At 34.0% G+C, this 19,708-nt stretch overlaps 1 protein-coding gene across 7 annotated transcripts in view; it reads left to right on the forward strand.

The window, feature by feature from the left end:
- The window catches only part of Ctr1A (Copper transporter 1A), a 35,019-nt gene that overhangs the window by 10,080 nt on the left and 5,231 nt on the right, over positions 1–19,708 (forward strand). For 4 of the 7 annotated variants that reach the window (XM_023169667.2, XM_023169672.2, XM_023169669.2 and 1 more), the window contains exons 2-4: positions 11,453–11,585; positions 13,651–13,778; positions 13,909–14,004. In XM_023169667.2, coding sequence (XP_023025435.1) covers positions 11,457–11,585; positions 13,651–13,778; positions 13,909–14,004 — 353 coding nt within the window. In that variant the 5' untranslated portion in view covers positions 11,453–11,456. Of the gene's footprint in view, positions 1–2,784; positions 2,806–11,452; positions 11,586–13,650; positions 13,779–13,908; positions 14,005–19,708 lie in introns of those variants that run through there. The other 3 variants (XM_023169668.2, XM_023169671.2, XM_074183086.1) reach the window with 2 other exon arrangements.

Genomic DNA, 19,708 nt, shown 5'->3' on the forward strand with positions numbered 1-19,708 from the left:
CAGAGACGAAACAAATGTTTCTTATTTTGACAACTCAAGTTTTTGTTTTGACGAAATCGACACGATTGCTATTTTGCTGTGGCTGGGTCCGTTTCGTAGAAATCCGCCTTATTTCAAAAATATGTTTTATTTTTTCTGATGGGTTTATGTTTCATTTTTTATCTATAATAAAAAAATATCGGATTACTTGGATTGTGAATGTATGTCCTACATTCAGTCGAGTCCCAGATAATCGCAGGATCATTTTAACCTTGCATTATTTTTGTCACAGCCCAGATAAAGACGGGATTGCAAATGAACTTGTCTACTATGAATGATTATTATTATTATGCAGATATATTCGTTGCATAACTACACGTTGTTTAAGTCAACCATTCCGTAAGAGGAATTACTTTTAAAAAGAATCAGAAATGCAACAGATGAGATACACGAACGGCTATCAGTTTCTAGTTTGATAATTACGGATTTTCTGAACAGAATTCTCAGAATTTCGTGGTCAAGGTCAAGATAACAATTTGTATTTACTTGCCATATCACGGATGTGAATTCCTAGTTGAAGCATATTACCACAAAACTTGTTTACTTTTCCGATAATCTGAGGTTTTCCGTATTCTTTTATAAAAACAGGCCTTATTTTTGGTAGAAATCGATAAGGGAATAAATAATTTTTCTTTGATTACATTATTTGGGTATATTTCCCTTTTTTTCTTTTATTGAATGCTTTGAATAGTCGAAGTGTAATCAAGAGTTCTACAGACCGTAAGAAATTAAACTGAAGATAACTAAATTAAGAATATTGTGAATAAAAATAAGGTGAAACGTGAAAGTGTTCCTCGAAAGTGGATTAGAAAAACATCTGTCAACATTTCGATAAATATGTATGATGATAACATGAAACTTCAAAATATATCTGTGCCATGAAACTAGAACAACCACAATGTCAATTTTATGTTATTTTCTTGCATTGACTGTTTTCAATATTATCAACTAGATACCAAAGGCTTTCATTACCATCCTTGGGCATGCTAAATAAACTATAATTATTTTTAATTGATTGCATTGAAACCGAGATTAAAACCTACCTAGGGCTTCGACACCAGTTGTCTTAAAACTGTTGGAACTGTAAAATATGACATTGTTTGTTTTTGTTTCAATACCTATATATTTATAGCATACATTTCATCAAACCAAAACCTTATCACAACTTTTGTGATATTTGAATAAATTCCCTGATTCCTTAGTGGGAATATCAAAACCGTAAGAGATACGACGTCGGTCAAATTGGAGAACGTAACAGATTCAAGGGCTTGAGTGAGATTCCATTTTTCGATTCATATATAAAAGTAAAGCTGGTGATGGTTTCTTGGCAACGAAACGTCGGATTGGAAATCTGTAATCCCCATCTTGTACAGTTTGAAAAGTGGCAATGAGATTTTTTCAATATCTCCTTGAATAACGCCTAACAAAAATTAAAACGAAATTGACGAGTTTTGCTTCTTTTCGAATAACTGGAACTAATTGGGATTTTCTAAATTTCAAAACGTCATTTATTTGAGCTCAAAAATAGACAACTTTCCTGATTCAAGCGACTTTCACGGTTTCAGATTTTCCCATGATGATCCTCCTTATCTTGGACTGTACCCAGATTTTTTATTCAGAACTATACAGCGTGACTCACGGTCGATGGTAGGTTAGACGTTTCTGGAAAACGCAAAGCATGATTTTTCTGAAAATTTCACTTCTCACATTTCCTTACCTGTTCTATCGATCTAAAATATTTTCAGCATTGCGGCGTTGCCACGAAATTATTTTGTAATCTTACAAACTTCCTCTCGTTCATTGGTGTTAATTCAGGATACATTTGGTTGAATTTTCTACAAGTTCTGGCAATGATTTGATCACACTGTCCGTGTATAATAAATAATTTCATAAGAACTTCGTTTGAATAATCAATATTTGCATTCATTTTTGGCGATTTTTTTAAACACCGTCAATAACCATTTATCAATTACTTATAGAAGTCACCAAACTGTCATAAGCTTGATATTTCCACGACTACCTAGAAATCAAATTCTTTAAAAAATATTTTTTGTACAACTGTTATTGAAAATATATTTGATAGAAACACTTCAATCAGAACACCTACCAAAAAATCATTTAGAAAACGTTTGTTTGAAGGTGATTGACAATGTTTCGTGATGAATTTCACTAGTTCGGACTTATATTGTCTACTATATAAAATGATTTGAAATCCCTGAAACAAGTAAAAAGAATAATTAAAAAAAAATAGCTGAAAATAACAATTATATTAAGCAAAAATAAACCTGAAATGAAATGATAGTCAAATAACCTACTGGTTCGACTGGTGACCAGTCATCACCCGAAGACGATTGTAGATACCAACAATCGAAACGTCGTGAACTAACGTGACTTGGAATCTCTACACTTTTTTATTATTTTCTTTTTTCATTCCTTTAATTTTTATTTATTCAATTATTATGTTTTTACTTGTAGGTTATTTCACTATCATTTCATTTCAGGTTTATTTTTGCTTAATATAATTGTTATTTTCAGCTATTCTTTTTTAATTATTCTTTTTACTTGTTTCAGGGATTTCAAATCACTTTATATAGTAGACAATGGAAGTCCGAACTAGTGAAATTCATCATTTAGAAAAGTTCACACATGCAGTTTGTGCTATTGGTAATATTAAATCCCTGTGAAGTTACTGACGATGACGAAGTAGTATTCAGTCCAACTGTAGAAAGTCCTTCATGACTAACCAATAATCCTCCTTAAAATAACGTGAGTTGGCGTATGTAGTTGTAACATATGCCTTGTAATCCAATGATCGTGTGTTCAAATCCCATGGACCCTATAATTTTTTTTATTATCAGCAGTAACGTTATACAAAATAATTTGTATGATACATTTGTTAAAAGTGATTTTATTCTGCGATAATCCCCACTCACAAAATAAAATGCCACTTTCAACACTTGTAGGTAAAACGTGAATAACTATTTTTCCACAGAAGCGGTTTTATTAAGAAAACTTGACGATTTAGGTATAGGGACATGTATATCATCTTGAAGCATTCTTCACCATCTTTCAATTTATCGAGTAATATACAGGGGGTTTCATTTGAAAAAATGAACTTTTGACTACTTTTATGCACAATGGAAATAATAGTTATTTTAGCACGCCCTGTATGATATGGAGTCGATTTCTTGGTGTTATTTGAATATTTCGAGTTTGTCCAAACTATCATCAAAATATCAACTGATGTACTTAATTTCAATTAAGGCTATGTTTTGGACCATATTTAGCACAATTTATTTTTTATCTCGAAAACAGATAGATAAGATAAGATAAGATAATATTTATTGACCAAAACGCGATACACTTGGTATATGTGGTAAGTCAGGGTATATATTTAAAATATGACATTATGAGGACCCCAAGTCAAATAATCAAATGAGTAGTACATTCAGTGAACTTACATCGCAGTGATAAGGCACACACAAAATAAGCAAAAATATATACATAATAACAATGTTAGACTAGGAATGCCAGACAAAGCTATAAATTAAAATGTATTTGAGTTGTTTGGGAGATCGTCGTTCAAGAAGTCCTGATAACTATAATAGCATTTCTGTATTAGAAGGTTTTTAATATTGTTGTGAAATTTTAGGTTACTCTTGACCTTTTTAAATTTATCTGGTATCTTATTGAAGCAGGTGATAGCATTGTACTGTGGAGATTTTTTGAAAAATGACATACGATGTTGAGGGATTTGCAATAGATGTCCATTTCTGGTATTGTAGTTATGGACAGTGGCGTTCTCTGTGAAGAGATTAGGGTTTTCCCTAGCAAACATTATGCATTTCAAGATAAAGATGCAAGGCGCTGTTAACATTTTTTTCTCAATAAAGATAGCACGGCAACTGTCCCTGTAGTTCATATTGAATATAAGTCTTATAATTCGTTTTTGGGCAACAAAAACTCTCATAAAATCATTTGCCCTCCCCCAGATCATAATATTAAAATTGATATGGGAGTATACCATAGCATAATAAATGCTGAGTAACGCTGATTCCCTTAATGTTGATTTCAGTTGCTTTATTGCATAGTATGCTTTATTTATTTTAGAACATGTATTGTCTACTTGTTTTTCCCAGTTTAGATTAGAATCTAAATAGGTACCAAGAAATTTCGTCACCTGTACGTTTTCAATATCATATGTAACAGGAGCATTTAGAGTATCAGTCCTAAAGTGAAACTTCATCGATACTGATTTGGAGGTATTAAGGATAAGTTTGTTTCTTTGGCACCAAGCACTGAACTGGTCAACAATACTTTCAGATTTACAAATAAGTTGCTCAACGTTTTGTCCCGTTAAAGTTATGGTAGTGTCATCCGCAAACATCGTAATGTGTCCATCTTCTATATATTGAGGTAGGTCGTTTGTATATAGGAGAAACAGTAGGGGGCCTACAACCGAGCCCTGGGGCACACCGAGTGTTATCTTTTTGGTCTCAGAGAACGACCCATTGCAAAGTACCTTCATGTTTCTTTCGGACATGTAAGATTGTATCCAATTAATTATATTAGTTGGGAGACCTAAATTGGATAGTTTAGGGAGTAGAAACTCCGGGCACACTGTATCGAAAGCCTTCGATAAATCGAAGAATAAAGAGAGGACATATTTTTTGTTTTCGATCTCAGTGTATATGTAATTCATTAGATGATAAGATGCTGTTTCAACCGATTTTTTTCGTCTAAAGCCATGTTGGGAATCGCATAAAAGATTTTCATTTTCCAAATGGTCCATTATTCTTACCGAAACTACTTTTTCAAAAAGTTTTGATATAGAGGGGAGTAAAGAAATTTGTCTGTAATTTTCAATTTCTTTGCGGCTTCCTTTTTTATGTACGGGAATAATTACCGCTCTTTTTAAAACATTTGGAAAAATACCTTGTATTAGAGATTGGTTCATAAGGTAAGTTAATGGTTTAATAATTGTTGGAATGATTTTCTTGAGAGTGATTATAGAGAGTTCATCATAGCCTACAGATTTTTTATTTTTCATTTCAGACAGAGCGCTTAGTACCTCGTATTCCGTTAGAGGGTTGGATGAAAAAGGTAATATGGTACCAACCAATTTAGGGGTAGTACAGGGAAGGGATAAATTTTGTCCAAAGTGGTGGAATGCCGCATTTTCTGCTCCCATTGATAGAGATAGGTATAAGACAGTATTAACAAAAAATATTAAAATACTAGAGCGATTCCAAAAATGTATTAATATACGGGGTGTCCAGTTAAAAAAATATAATTGCTAGGACTTTTTCATAGAAGTGGCAACGCCGCAATGCTGAAAACATTTTATATCGATAGAACAGGTAAGGAAATGTGAGAGATGAAATTTTCAGAAAAATCATGCTTTGCGTTTTCCAGAAACGTCTAACCTGCCATCGACCGTGAGTCAATAACACATTCTAAGCAGAAAATCTAAAAAATTATTTTTTTTGCAATTCCCACTTTTCAATATTTTATCAAATATCCTAGGAGTCCTAGGACAGTTTTGGTTGCGGAAAAGCAAAGAACGAGAGTTGTCGAAACGTGACAATTTCGTTCGATCGTTCACATCGTATGACACCCACTTTTCGACCTTTCCAATGCGTTTTGAACTGTCAAAAGCTGCATGAGGCTCAAATCCTCGTCCTGGATTGGTGTAGGTCGACCAGTTCGGGGCTCATCTTCGAGGCTAAAATCTCCAGAACGAATCGCTTAACGACATTATACAGGAATGAGCTGGAAAGAGACAAAAAATTGAAATTTGGATAAACAACATCAATGTATAGAGTACATAATTCTCTATCGAGTAGTATATACTAAGACAAAGTAGAATAAATATTTATTGAGATATAGAACTACAAAAACACATGACATTAAATCGAACAAAACTTTTGTAACAACCTGATATAGTTACACGATAAACGATAGATGAAATATACAGTGCATTTCTTTAATGTCCCCCCCTTTATTTTTTAAACGGGTCGACTCAAAAAATTGAAATTTGGGATAATGAAATTAATGCATGAATACTTTATTTTGAAGTGAAATTGACAGATGAAACTTCACAACTCTAGAATATGAAGTCAATATCTTCACCTACTACAAAATGGCGAAACATTCAATAATTTCCTGAAGACAAACACATTAATATCGATATTTCTAGAAATATTCCTTTTTTTCTGCCATATGGCAATTTCAACAACCCGATAAGATTTGTTAAGATTTTTTTGTTTATAAAACCGACAAAAAATTTCAGTACGACAATGAACATCATTGTTCATTGAGAATATTCTCACTTAGTTTTCGGTTTTACTAGTAGGAAGGTACTACGTCTACAATCTCTAAAATGGTCAATTATCGTCCATTTTCAAGAAAAAATTGAAGCGATTTTTATTTACGGTGCGACGCGTAACTTTCACGAGAACGAAAGGATTTTCGATGAACGTTTTCCGGAAGAACATCCCTGAACAGCCTACTTATTCCGTCGCGAATGTTTGTAAGGTGTCTGCTTTTACTGTGTAGAGACTTTTGAAGAGGAATAGGTATCTGTTTAAAAAAAAATCTGTTTTTCCGTTAATCAGCTGTCGCCCCCATACGAACAAAAAGTCTCATAAGTTGAGAAACTTGCTAAGAACTAAGCTAAGAACTTGCTAAGAACTAAGGAGGTCTTACCTTTTAACGTGTTATTCCTAACATCCATACCATTGCAAGGCATCCTACCTATCTCCACAATATTTGTTTTAGTGACGAATGTACATTTTTTTCAAACGGCACTGTTCACAGACAAAATTGCCGTTATTGGAGTGACACCAACCCTCACGTTTTCCGGGAAACACATACCCAATATCCAGAAAAAAATAACGTTTGGGCAGGAATATTGGGAAGCCATATTGTAGGACCTCTATTTTTTGATCAAAATTCAACAGGGGAACTGTATTTGAATATGCTGAAAACTACTGTTGACCCTCTCATCACTGAAATCGTCGAAGCGAATCCTAATGACTTCGATATGGATATTGTACTCCAACAAGATGGAGTATCCACATTACTCCGGATAAGTAAGAAACTATTTGGATACTACTTTTCCGGTCGTTGGATTGGCCGTCGAGGTCCTACAGAATGGCCAGCCCGCTCGTCAGATTTGACACCTTTGGACTTTTTTTCATAGGGCTATTAGAAGCAAAAGCTGTACGAAGTTGAACCTGCTTCAGTATTGGATATACGGCAGAGAATAATGAATATTTGTAGAGATATTGACGTTACTGTGTTCGAAAATGTCGGATAGGCTGTTCATATGTCAAGAAGTTAAAGGCAACCATTTCGAGCATCTTCTGAACTGACCACAAGCTTATTACCCCATATTATATAGTCAAACGTCAATGTATTCAGGCAATTATTAAAAGTTCCGCCATTTTGTAGTACTCAAAGATATTGACATTATATTCTAGGGTTGTGAAGCATTTGACAGGAGCTTCAAAAATATGTGTCACAAGACCCCCCTTTCCATTTATTTTTTTTCCCAAATGGCGCCCAGTCGCCATCTTGAAAGTTTCATCTGTCAATTTCACTTCAAAATAAAGTATTCATGCATTAATTTTATTGCTCCAAGTTTCAATTTTTTTAATTGGCCCGTTCAAAAAATAAAAGGGGGGGGACATTAAAGAAAAGCACTGTATATTTGACTGCTATCGATCACAAATATCGAGAGACATGAAATATTCAACCTAGACTGCGTTTATTTCATCAGGGTAGAAATGCGATAGATTAGATCAAATTATGATAAAATGAATTAGATTAAATACCAGCACTGCTTCAGATGAGAATAAACCAATTTAAATCGGTTCAATATTGTTAATTTCGTTGGGATTGTTCAAATTAATTAATTTAGATTCGCAGTGATAAAAGAGCCACAGTTCATCGAAACTTTCATTAGAAGGTTCGGGTGCTATTAATTATATAATTATTTTGTTTAAGGGTTTAAATAACGGGGTATTCCTCCATTCTGCCATGGGGAGTTTTGTTTTGCACTCGAGTGTAGGCAATCTGTATTGCAGCTTCTTCATGATGAACATATGGAAATAGCTGTAGTATGTGTCACATCAAGGTTTCATTAGAAGTTTGTGACGACAGCACACTTGTCTCGTTATTCCATTTGGATTCCAGGACATCGGCTACGGAGACACATCTTCACCGGCAGTGGGAGGTTGCATATCCTAATGAGGATCTAAAGTCTATCCAAATCCAAGATAGAGTAAAACAAAATAAAACCGAAGCGTGATGTTCACGTGATCGCCCAGTGTCAGATGGAAAGGGCAGCGTTCATTGGTGAATTCGCCTTCATGGTACGAGTTCGGTACCAGCACAGGGTTGTAATCAGTCGTTTGCGTGTTTGTGTGGCGTGCGTTATAGTATATTGTTTAAAATTGTTTTCCAAGATGTTCAGTACAGACACTGCTGATGACACTGTGAGCTATCCTCTGAGTCCAGCCAGGAAACGATCCAAAAAAAGACATTTGAGTGTTGAGATGAAAGAAGTGATTTTAAATGTGCTCAAGAAAGAGATGGAAGAAATGGAGACATCGACTGTCGACGAAGTCGTATCGAAAGTTTCCGATAAAATTGGTGTGTGTTTTACAATGTTTTACGGGAATATAAACAATTTTTTTTTTGTTTTGTATGGAAAAAACGAGGGCACAATAGTTCATTATTGGATAGAGAGGAAATTGTGTTATGGAGGAGAGAGTATTTGACCAAAATTAAATATTATAGGGAACAACAGAGAACAATTTATTATATGGATGAAACCTGGGTTAATGCTAGTCATGCTTCCCCTAAAGTATGGGTCGATGAAACTGTGACATTATCCAGGAGGGCCTTTCTAGATGGTCTATACACCGGATTAACAAATCCATCAGGTAAACTTATATTTATATTAAGAGCTGCCGCAATCTCAATATATAAAAAGTAACCCTCGTATTTGTTTTATTTACTTACATACCTCTTCATAATTTCAGGTAAAGGAAAACACGGCTTATTATTTGTCACATTGGCAATAAGAATGGGTTTGTTGCTGAAGGGCTGTGGTGTTTCGAGTCGAAGAAAACTGGAGATTATCACGAAGAAATGAACGGTGGTGAATCTTTCGAACAGTGGTTTTCCCAAGTTCTACCCCATCTGGAAGATAATGCTGTGATTGTAATGGACAATGCACCTTATCATTCGCGACGCTTAGAGAAGATTCCGACAACGTCTTCAAAGAAGGTTGAAATCCAAAATTGGCTGCGATCAAAGAATATTAGCTATGAAGACTCAATGCTAAGAGTACAGCTACTAAAAATTGTCAAGGAGCGCAAGCTTGAAAACCAAAAATATATAGTCAATGAGATGGCAGCAGGCCAAAACAAAATTGTCCTTCGCCTGCCTCCATACCACTGCGAGCTCATTCCCATCGAGTTAATAAGGGCGGATGTGAAGAATTTTGTAGCTCATCATAACGCCACGTTAAAATTTGCAGATCTCAAAGTACTTTTTGATGAGGCTTTGAAAAGAGTCACAGCAGAGAAATGGAGAAGTGTGTTCGGCATGTGATATCGGAAGTCGAGACAAATATGTGGAAGCTTGCTAACATAATAGAGGCACAAATCGAGCCACTGATAATTCAGATTGGTGAGGATGACACTACTGATGAAGAGACAAATTCATCCAGTTGAATAATTTCGATTAATATTCCTTTTGATTTTACATAAAATAAAAATTGTCAATAAAGAAATACTTACGTCTCTTTTCATATAATGAATTTTAATAAATTCGAAACGTTGGCAAGAAAATTATTGTTCTTGGAAAAAAAAATTATGGATAACTGAACCAGTTAATTGATTATTTTCATCATCAATTGGCATTCAAAGCTCCCAATAATCATCTGACAAATACTTTTAGATTGTGATTTCAATGTACTGAAAAAAATCAATAAATTCTGGGTTACTGAATATAAACCGCCATATTCGTGGTATTATAATTACGAGTACTTACGACTGAATTGAATCCCTTAAGGGCTGGGAGTCAACAAAGGAGATGACGTCGAACAAGCAAGTTGACAAAGTTCAACAGAACTTTAAACTTTGTGTTTTCATTGGAGAGTTCCTAAATTAGATTCTATGTGAAATGGTAAACTTTGATGTCCCAGCATAATCGTGACTCGAAGTTTTTCTTGTCCTTTTGTAGTGCATACACATATTCAAATTCAAGTCTATGAATGGGGAGGAATTCGTAGACGGTCGGATATACTCATAGAGGGCAACTTGAATTGTTGTTTTTTTGTCCGTTTCAATGTCATGTGTTTTTGTAACTCCATATTTCATTTATTTCATTTATGCTGTTTTCTAGCTTTACCTATATGTATGTATGTTTATTTATTTGTTTGTAACTCTCAAGCTCGGGATTTGTATTTGACAGAATTATCGACATTATTCCTTGATGTATTCGCGGGCAGATGGCGCTGTATGTAACCTCCTTGATATAATTCGAACTCATTTTACATGTATTTCTTCATTTGAAAAAAGTATTCCGGAATCGGAAAATATTAATGGTCATTTTTCTAAACAATATACGGCTGATTGATCCCAAAGTTTCTTAAATTATATTTATTCATTTGAGAATCTTAAAATGTAGATACATATAAATCGATAAAAAAAAATGGTATTCAAAACACATTTCATGTTCGTTAGGAAGGGACACCTATTACATCATCTGAAATAGACTACATTCGACATATAATTCGATAAAAAAATGTATTCAAAACACATTTTATGTTCGTTATGAAGGAACACTTCTTACATCATCCATGAACTCTGAAATAGACCACGCTTATGTAACGTATGCTTTGGATCTCCACAAAAGTCTAAGGACGTCATATCAGGTGATCTAGCGGGTCGATGTAAGGTAACACGTTTGCAGATCCACCTGTCTGGATAATTGTCATCTTGCCATTTTTTAACTGTCCTGCCGTAAGGAGGAGGTACCTCATCATGATAAAACGTAACATTAGTTGAACACTCATGATTCGTCAATTATCGAAACCAGTAGATAGATACACGTAGCTAATATATCACCTGAAATGATGCTTGTATATGTTTTGAGGGTATACGTGACATCTGAAGTAAACGATTTACTACTCTGGTTTGACTGTCCTTGTTCATTTTTCACTGCCTGTACCACTGTGCATGCTGTTTTTGGCTTGGGATGTGGGGGTTGAGCAAACCCCCACATCCGAATAAGAATAAGAATGGTGCTTGAGTAATTTAATTGTTGTCTCAGTGGTATGCAAATTTTGGATTGTAGCCAGTGTCATTTCAACCACACTAAAAGTTTTTTTTTACAGTAGAATGGATCACATGGACCACTCTGAACATTCGCTGCACCAGCACGGCGACATGACACCAAAACCGATGGACCACAGTGGTCACATGGGACACGATATGACTGATATGGGTTCAATGATGATGCCCATGTATGTAAGTATACCACTCAGAAAATATTTTTTGTTGTTGGTTTGAATCGAGGAGAAAAATTAGAGTTCATCAGAATCAGACTATGATTTATCCTCATAAGAATCAATTTCTTGTTGACAAAGTCTCTACTTGAAAATAAAATATGACATTATAAATTGTAAATACAATAGCGAGTATAAAATTGTTGCAAAAGAAGAAGAAAAACTTTATTTAGAAATAGGAACCCCTAATATACAAACAAATAACTAAAATAACTAACTAAAACAAAAATGAATATTAAGGTATAAAAAAATATACGAAATATAAAAATACTAAAGACTTAACATAATGGCGATCATTTATGTTATCTCTACTAACACTCCTACATATATATATATATATATATATATATATATATATATATATATATATATATATATATATAGTCTTACTGAAACGTAAAGATACAATTAAAATGAACAATGACACATTACCATACTGGACAAACAAAAAACAAAAATTTCAAAAATATAAAACTCCAAAAATCCAAGCAATTGGGACTTTTTCGATGATAATTTTAACAGTTACTTAATTATTTTTAATATATATTCCAATTTTTTCCTTGAATGATGACAATGAACAGCTTAATTTAATTTCATATGGTAATTTATTGTAATCACTAAAACCTTTAATTGCTAATGATTTCATGGAATTGTGCTGGTTAGTTCTGTTTTCATATAATAGATCAAGATTTCTTGTATTGTGGGTATGTATGTTAGATGTAATATTAAACATGGATTGATTCAAAATAGGATGGTGACTTTTTGTTGAGAATTTTATTTTAAAAAAAATGACCACTGCAACGACTCCAACATAAATGCAATACTAGTAACTTTAGGTAATCTAAGCAATTTCCTTATTCTGAATTTTCTGTAATTGCTCTGTCTGATTGGGATTTAGGAAGTAAAGTATGGATGAGCAGTAATCGAGATGCGGTTGTTCGGAAAGAACTCTTTTAAATAAATCCAAATTTAAAAAATGTACATCATTGTTTAGAGAATTCCAGGAGCTTTCAAACGATGTGCGACTTGCCCCCTATTCTCTATTAAAATTCCAAGGGTTGTTCACCCCTCTGCTCATTAAAAATCGACTCGTCTAAGCAAGATTAGTACCCAAAACCTCCATGTCAAGTTTTCGATAGAACACCCTGTATATACAAATATAATACTTTACCGGGTCCATTGTATTTTTGTCTCGTAAACGGGTCGCAAGCCAAAGATTTTTATGAACGTTCGGGTCATTATATTACTTGCAGTGGAGTGCGTTTGGTATTCAATCAAAAATACTTGTTGAAACTATGGTTATTCATTTATATACAAATAATATTGTACATTTTGATTCAAAATATTTACATAATAATGAATCTGAAAGCTTATTCAAGAAGATATTCTTCTTATCTTTATTTGGAATTGACCAAACAGAAAGACTAAAGAAGAAAAGTAAAAATTTTGGGACTATAATAATAATAATATAATAATAGAATTTATTCATCAATCAAAGGTTATACAAGGCATTATACATACACATACATAACACTTATCAGATTAGTCAAGAAAGAAAAAGAGGTAATCTACAAATAAGTTGTTAATCGCAAACAAACCAGAAAAATTATACATACAATAGTCAGTCTTACAATTATGAGATATCACGAATTATAAAATTCTTCAACATTATTAAAATACTTTTTCAAGAAGAAAGTTTTTCAATTTATTTTTGAATAGAATGTCATTCAGATTCACATCTGTCAAATCTCTTATTTTATTGAAACACTTGATACCAATATGCTTTGGTGAATTTTCACAGACTGATAACCTTGAATAGGGTTGTCGAAGTTTTTCTTTATTCCTAGTATTATACATATGAGTGTCTTCAATCCTCATTAGTTCATTTTGGTTACGTTTTATATACACAATCAGTTCAAGAATATATTTTAAGACTATTTCTTCAAAAGGGGGGATCAATGTAAAATTAATTTTTTGACTAAAGGTTCCTGTACGTGAGGTTATATAATGCATGGTTGGTGTTTCAGTTCTTCTTCTCCACCAAGGCCACCGTGCTATTTGAAGGCTGGAAATTCACTTCCACAGGCGGACTCATCGGGTCCATGATAGGAATTTTTTTTATGGCAGCTTTATACGAAGGACTGAAATACTTTAGGTAAGCAGGTTTACATCTCCGATGTTGGATGCCGAATCTTGAATGTATGAGTGTAACGAAATTTTTATTTATTTTAAGAACAAATAGTTGAAATAGTCGCTGGATAGCTTTCAAGAAATTATCTTTACAGGGAATATCTCTTTTGGAGAACATACAACTCATTACAGTATCGAGCCGTGACCCTTCCCGACAAAGCAACCACGACGGAAGAACCACAAGTCGTTCAGTGAGTAGAATTTTGTATGTTTTTCTGGCAAAAAAAAGGAACATCATCGATATATAATTTTGGAAATTTGCAAATGAAACAGAGATAGTTCTGAAACATCCAAAGGTATTAATATTTTTCATTTCAATATTAACTATTGGATTTATTGAAATAGGTAATAGTGATAAAACATGTTTTTAAGGCATTTTGTTCATGAACTAAAACAATAGACGATGGAAACAATATCCAGCGTGGTATTGGCCAGGGAAGTAGTTGAACCTACTGTGTAGGGAATTGGGAGAGATGAATATTTTGAGATTTTATTTCGGAATATTTATTTTCCTAAAATCAAATGAATTTGACAAATATTTTGTGTTTTTGGTTCTACCAACACAAATGAAAAATTTAAAACAGTAGCTAAAAATCGCAATTATATTAAGCAAAAACACCCTGAAATGAAATTACAGTGAAATAAAATACAAGTAAAAAAATACAATGGAACAACTAAACAAAAAGTAAAAAGTAGAAATTAAACAAAAAATTAAAACTGTATTTTTTTACTTGTATTTTATTTCATTGTAATTTCATTTCAGGTTTTTGTTTAATATAATTGTTATTTGTAGCTATTGTTTTTAATTTTCCATTTGTATTGGTTCTTTTAGGGATTTCAGATCATTTTATATATTAGACCACGGAAGTGCGAACTAGTGAAATTCATCATAAAACATTGTCAATATTTTGTAGATAAAAACGATGGTCATATAGAAAAAAGCATTTGTAAGTTTTTGTAATTGTGCTTTTTGATTGAGCACAAAATGACGGCATTGACGAGCAGTATTCAAATCAGATTGAATAACAGACCATAAAACTGGAATTCCCGAAAAAATATCACAAATTTTCGAAAACATCTATTGTCTATTGTTCATTGAATTGTAACAGATTTTTAATTTGAAACCCAAGGGATTCATTGTCTTGGTTGAGAAAAATAAAATTATCACTAACGTTGCAATTCCTAAAGTGTCTGGAGTAATTCAACACCGGTACTGCATTGAAAAACCTTTTGCATCCCATACTCTCAGATATCTCATATACTTCCTTCACAAAGACGAACCCAGATTCGAAATATCGCCTCACCAGAGTTGATTTTATACAGATTACTGATTTTATCAACCAAGTCAAATACCAGATAGTAAAGATATTTTTCGTATCAATTTCTAACTTATTCATACTCTATTATGATGTAATATTATTCTCCTTGGCGAAGCTCATTAATTCTAATAGTCCTGACGACATATTTTTTTACGTTCCTAAAATCGCCAAGCTCCTATACATATAAAAAGAAGAGTGCTATTCGTGACTCGTGATACTTGGTCCGATCCCAACTAGGGGATGATCCATATTCACTGTATATTGTCCGATCTGTGCTAAGAATCGCACGTTGAAAGGTAAGATCTCTTCAATCCTGAGCTTGCACAAGTTCGGGCTCCAATGAGTGTCGTTGTAGGGAGACGACGACTGCTTAATGCAAATTTTTTTAGCCCTTTGTGTAACCCAAAGAATTATCTCTTAGAGGCTCTATTCAGCTTAAGTTTGATACTATCCACAACACCTGTTTAAAACATGGACGTAAAAAAAGGATCCAGTTATTTACCTCATTAGATGAAGTCTGTGTTTGGGAACATCTTCAGTTTTTGTATTTTCTTCTGATGAAATTAATATTTTCTGTAATTAATCTCCGAGTTTCAAATAATTTTATTATTAAAAATATATTTAATGGAAACATCACAAGTATGTAGGAAGTTTCCATGAATATATAAAATTCAGCATATTTTTGTTTGTGTCATTACCTAATTAGTAAATTGTGTACGCCACTGTCGGTGGAGGGGAAATCACAGTCTATCACAGGTCTCTTCTTTCACAAGTGACGGCTCGTGCATTGGAGAACTGGGGAGGCTAAAGTCATAAAGACTATATTATATACACAGGAAAGCCCGCCGGAGGCCCGAAAATTTTTATGTTGTTGCACGATTTGCTTAATACTAAATTTAGGGCATGGGCATGACAATGCGTAAAAAATGCATGAGGAGCTATGGACTTTATTTTAGTTTGTAAACCATTTAAATGGCCGGCCATGACAGCAGGTGTCACATAGAATTAAAAAATTAAACAAATCGTCAGCTGTGCGCCCAGATGAAACATCATGAAAACCCATAAAACGTTCTACCACATTACCTTCTTTGACATATCTAAAAACGATTGAAAGTTGTGATGTACAGGTAATATCGGTAATTTCATCAATTTCCCCATCCAAAAAAGAAACACTTTCAATCTCCTCGCTTATATTTTCCTTAATAATATATGCCACACTGTCTATAAGCTCATTTTGGATGGTTTTTGAGGTGCCCGAAAAAAAGCTACCGTTTAAAAAAGTGCCAAATTGTGAATCATATGTGCCCCATAACATCCAAAGTTGCTTGTAATTGCCGTGATTAATCGAATCTTCGGTTTCATCGTGTCCGCGAAAAGCTAATTCTTGGCAACCCAAATAAATCGTACTATCGATAAATCTTTTTAAATTCGACCGATTTTCCCTAACCTGATTATTAAAAGAAATTATGGCCTCTTTTTGAACTGTATCTAAAGCTGTTGCTATATTTTGTTTGCTAAACAATTTTAATTCACAAGACGAAAATATATGCTTCCTAGATTTAAAATGTCTTTTTGTAGAACGAGGTGAATTTTTTAAATCGGCGTATCCTATTTTAGACCACGTTTGGTAATCGGTTTGTACGGAAAATAAAACACAGGGTCAACAAAAAAGTTTTTCTCGTTTAATAGACCCAACCAATCCCATTTATCATACCAACTAATATTAAATCCTCGATTTTGTCGATTATCTGACGCTTTATTTGAAATCAAATTTGGTTGAGGCCTTCCCAGAGTTTTAATAATGTAAAATTCATTTTCATAAGATAAAGACTTAAAATTATTTGTCAGCAACCAATCGACTATATCGTCAGATTTTTTAATTTCGTACAACTCATCCATAATAAATGAAAAAAAAAACTTACCAAAAAGTGAAAACCTGAAAACACCTTGAAATTGAAAGAAAACAATTTAAAATATATTACCAAAAAGCACAATACTTCCTGTTTTATACACAAATAACAAATATCAAGAAACACTAAAACGATTTACCGAAATATTTTTCAGTCCCAGTGCGTCACGGCATCCCGTCCGAATAATTAAATAAAAAAAATGCAGTCGTACACTAACGGAGACCAACTGGAGGCTAGCCTCCTTCAACGCTATAATTTCTGCAACTGAAATTACAAATCGGGACGTACGTCGCTGGTTGGATCGTTCTCGTGAAGCCTGTGTTTTTTAAAGCGGTCGGAGGCTTGGCTCCCTTGCAGCGTATGGCATTTATTATTTCGGGTTGATGGTTTATTCGTTATTCGTTCATGGGCGGTGCGTTTGAGTTTTGTTGATGCGTGACTCAGTGTGGTACGTACTATGTAATGAGTGATAGTGTTTTTTCGGGCATATTATGTATTTATATTAAAAATTAATGGTAAAGTAATGATACCCAAGCATTTTTAGAAAAAAAATAATCATAATTATTTCTCAGTATCTTTTAATTTATTGCGATGAATAGCCTCAAATTTGATGGGGAGGCTAAGCCTCCCTTGCCTCCTCTGACGAGCCGCCGCTGTCTTTCACTGTAAGTAGTGTGACTTCAACACAATCTGTGTCATAGATATTGGTTTGCCGAGTCCATTTATTTTTTTACGTCCACAGTATGAAAAGATACGAGATCTTGCACATAATCTAGATCAGAAAACGCCTGAAGCTGATATCTGCAAAATCTTTTAAGAAATGGAAGTTGGCCACTTCATAATAAATTAAATGAAAGTTAAATGTCTTTCGTAATGTATAAAATGCTATTGTGGGATTTCCAAAAGTTATTTTTGTTTATAGACGTAAACGATGATGTTCCAGTTACCCATTGTTGTTGTTTTTCATGTTTAGTTCTTCGTAGACTACTGACTATCTTGATGAATAACATTCGTTGTTATCAATACACTGAAACTGTTTACTCACCGGTGCTGAATACTCATATTCATGGTCATCATTAATATTGTTGATTTGAATCACAGTATCACTAACAGTCTTGATAATTCTTAATCCTTGGATTATTATCGTCTACATTTTTTTCGAACACATAATTATCATGTTTGGTACTCTTTACTAATCAGATAATACTTTAAGTGTTCTTGGTAACAACGCCTTGACCATGCCCTATCTATAAAATAACAAAATTTTATTGCCTAAAGTATTTTATTAGATTAACAGTCACTTGAAGCGGCTGTGCTAGATTTCATCATAAATGCAAGAGAATATCATATGATTCAACTGAACACATATCTATTCGTAACGACTGATATCTCACTGTTTACGATGCAAATGTGTTGCAAAACACCTCATTTTTACTTGTTTTGTAAGTGTTCTCACAAGGTTCCTAAATTGGGTTGATTGTTGGATCATCGGGGGAATAACTTGGAAGAGGTCATGGATATGATCCTGCTGCTTATAAATCACAAATAACCTATAGTCGCACAACTGCCATAAATAAGCGATACCAAGAAATTTTCTCTGGATTATTCCAATGAACTGTTGTTTTGAGATTACGAGGATTATATGATTGATTTATCACCATATCAGACTTCACCATGTATGACCTAGAAAAAGTATTCAAACCTATCTTCCAAATTCACCTTGTTTAGTTCTTCCACATGCAATCTCGTCAAATACCCCTTCAACTCAATTTACAAAAAAAGATCTTGTAGGTCTCATTAGAAACCCTATAGGATTGGCTTGCAACTGGATCCATTTAAAGATGGCTTTGGCACGTTTTCGTAGGAAGGCGTCCTCTTTTCGAAAGACATTATGGATGAATCTGTTGGGTGTGTATCTGGAAGTGTTTATGGCCATCCGTAGTCAGAACTGACCCCCAAGCAGAAGATACCTACAGGATGATGGAGAGTAGAATGGTCTTCATGGAGCCCACCATTCTAATCTGTTGACTTGATGCTGCGTGGCTGGTGGATCTGGCCAGGGGAGCTGTGTCGTTGACAGCCTTGAAGCGTGTTCTAGCTTGAGCACCACACCTGCTGTTTGTATCGAAAGAACTGAGCCTTGAGGGATTTCTGCTTCTGATGGACAGTTACTATCATTCTCCGCATTATCATCGTCTATCTGCTACAAAATAATCCATTATTGTTACTTAACATTATCCTTTTATATCCAAAATCTGACATTTTAGCCAGAAGACTGTCTTACCAGATGCTGTCCAAGCGCTTGGAAATGTCGAGCGATATTGCTCCTGTGTGGAGTTATTTTGCTCAGGTTGAAGCCTGCGATGGCTCATTCAACCACTCTCAGGACTGGTAGCTCCTTTTAGTGCTCGTATCTAAATCCGAACTGTTTGACAGGTAAGAGTTCAGTTCCTCGGTCTGATCCTCAAGTTTTTCAAGATGGGGCGGCACTTGACCACTTTGCTCATGAATGGAGTAGAGGTAATTGGCCGGTGGTTTTTTGGAAACGTGAGTTTTTTGTTGAATTTGGGCTTACTCGTATGATCATGGTGTAAATTCAATGAGGGAACAAGTGAAACTCGCAAAAGGATAAATCTCTGAGTTTTTTGGAATTCTATATGATTAGT

Source organism: Leptinotarsa decemlineata, unplaced genomic scaffold, assembly GCF_025532065.1.
Source record: "Leptinotarsa decemlineata unplaced genomic scaffold, Ldec_3_MD MMD2_tig00026330_RagTag_RagTag, whole genome shotgun sequence".
Taxonomy (NCBI): domain Eukaryota; kingdom Metazoa; phylum Arthropoda; class Insecta; order Coleoptera; family Chrysomelidae; genus Leptinotarsa; species Leptinotarsa decemlineata.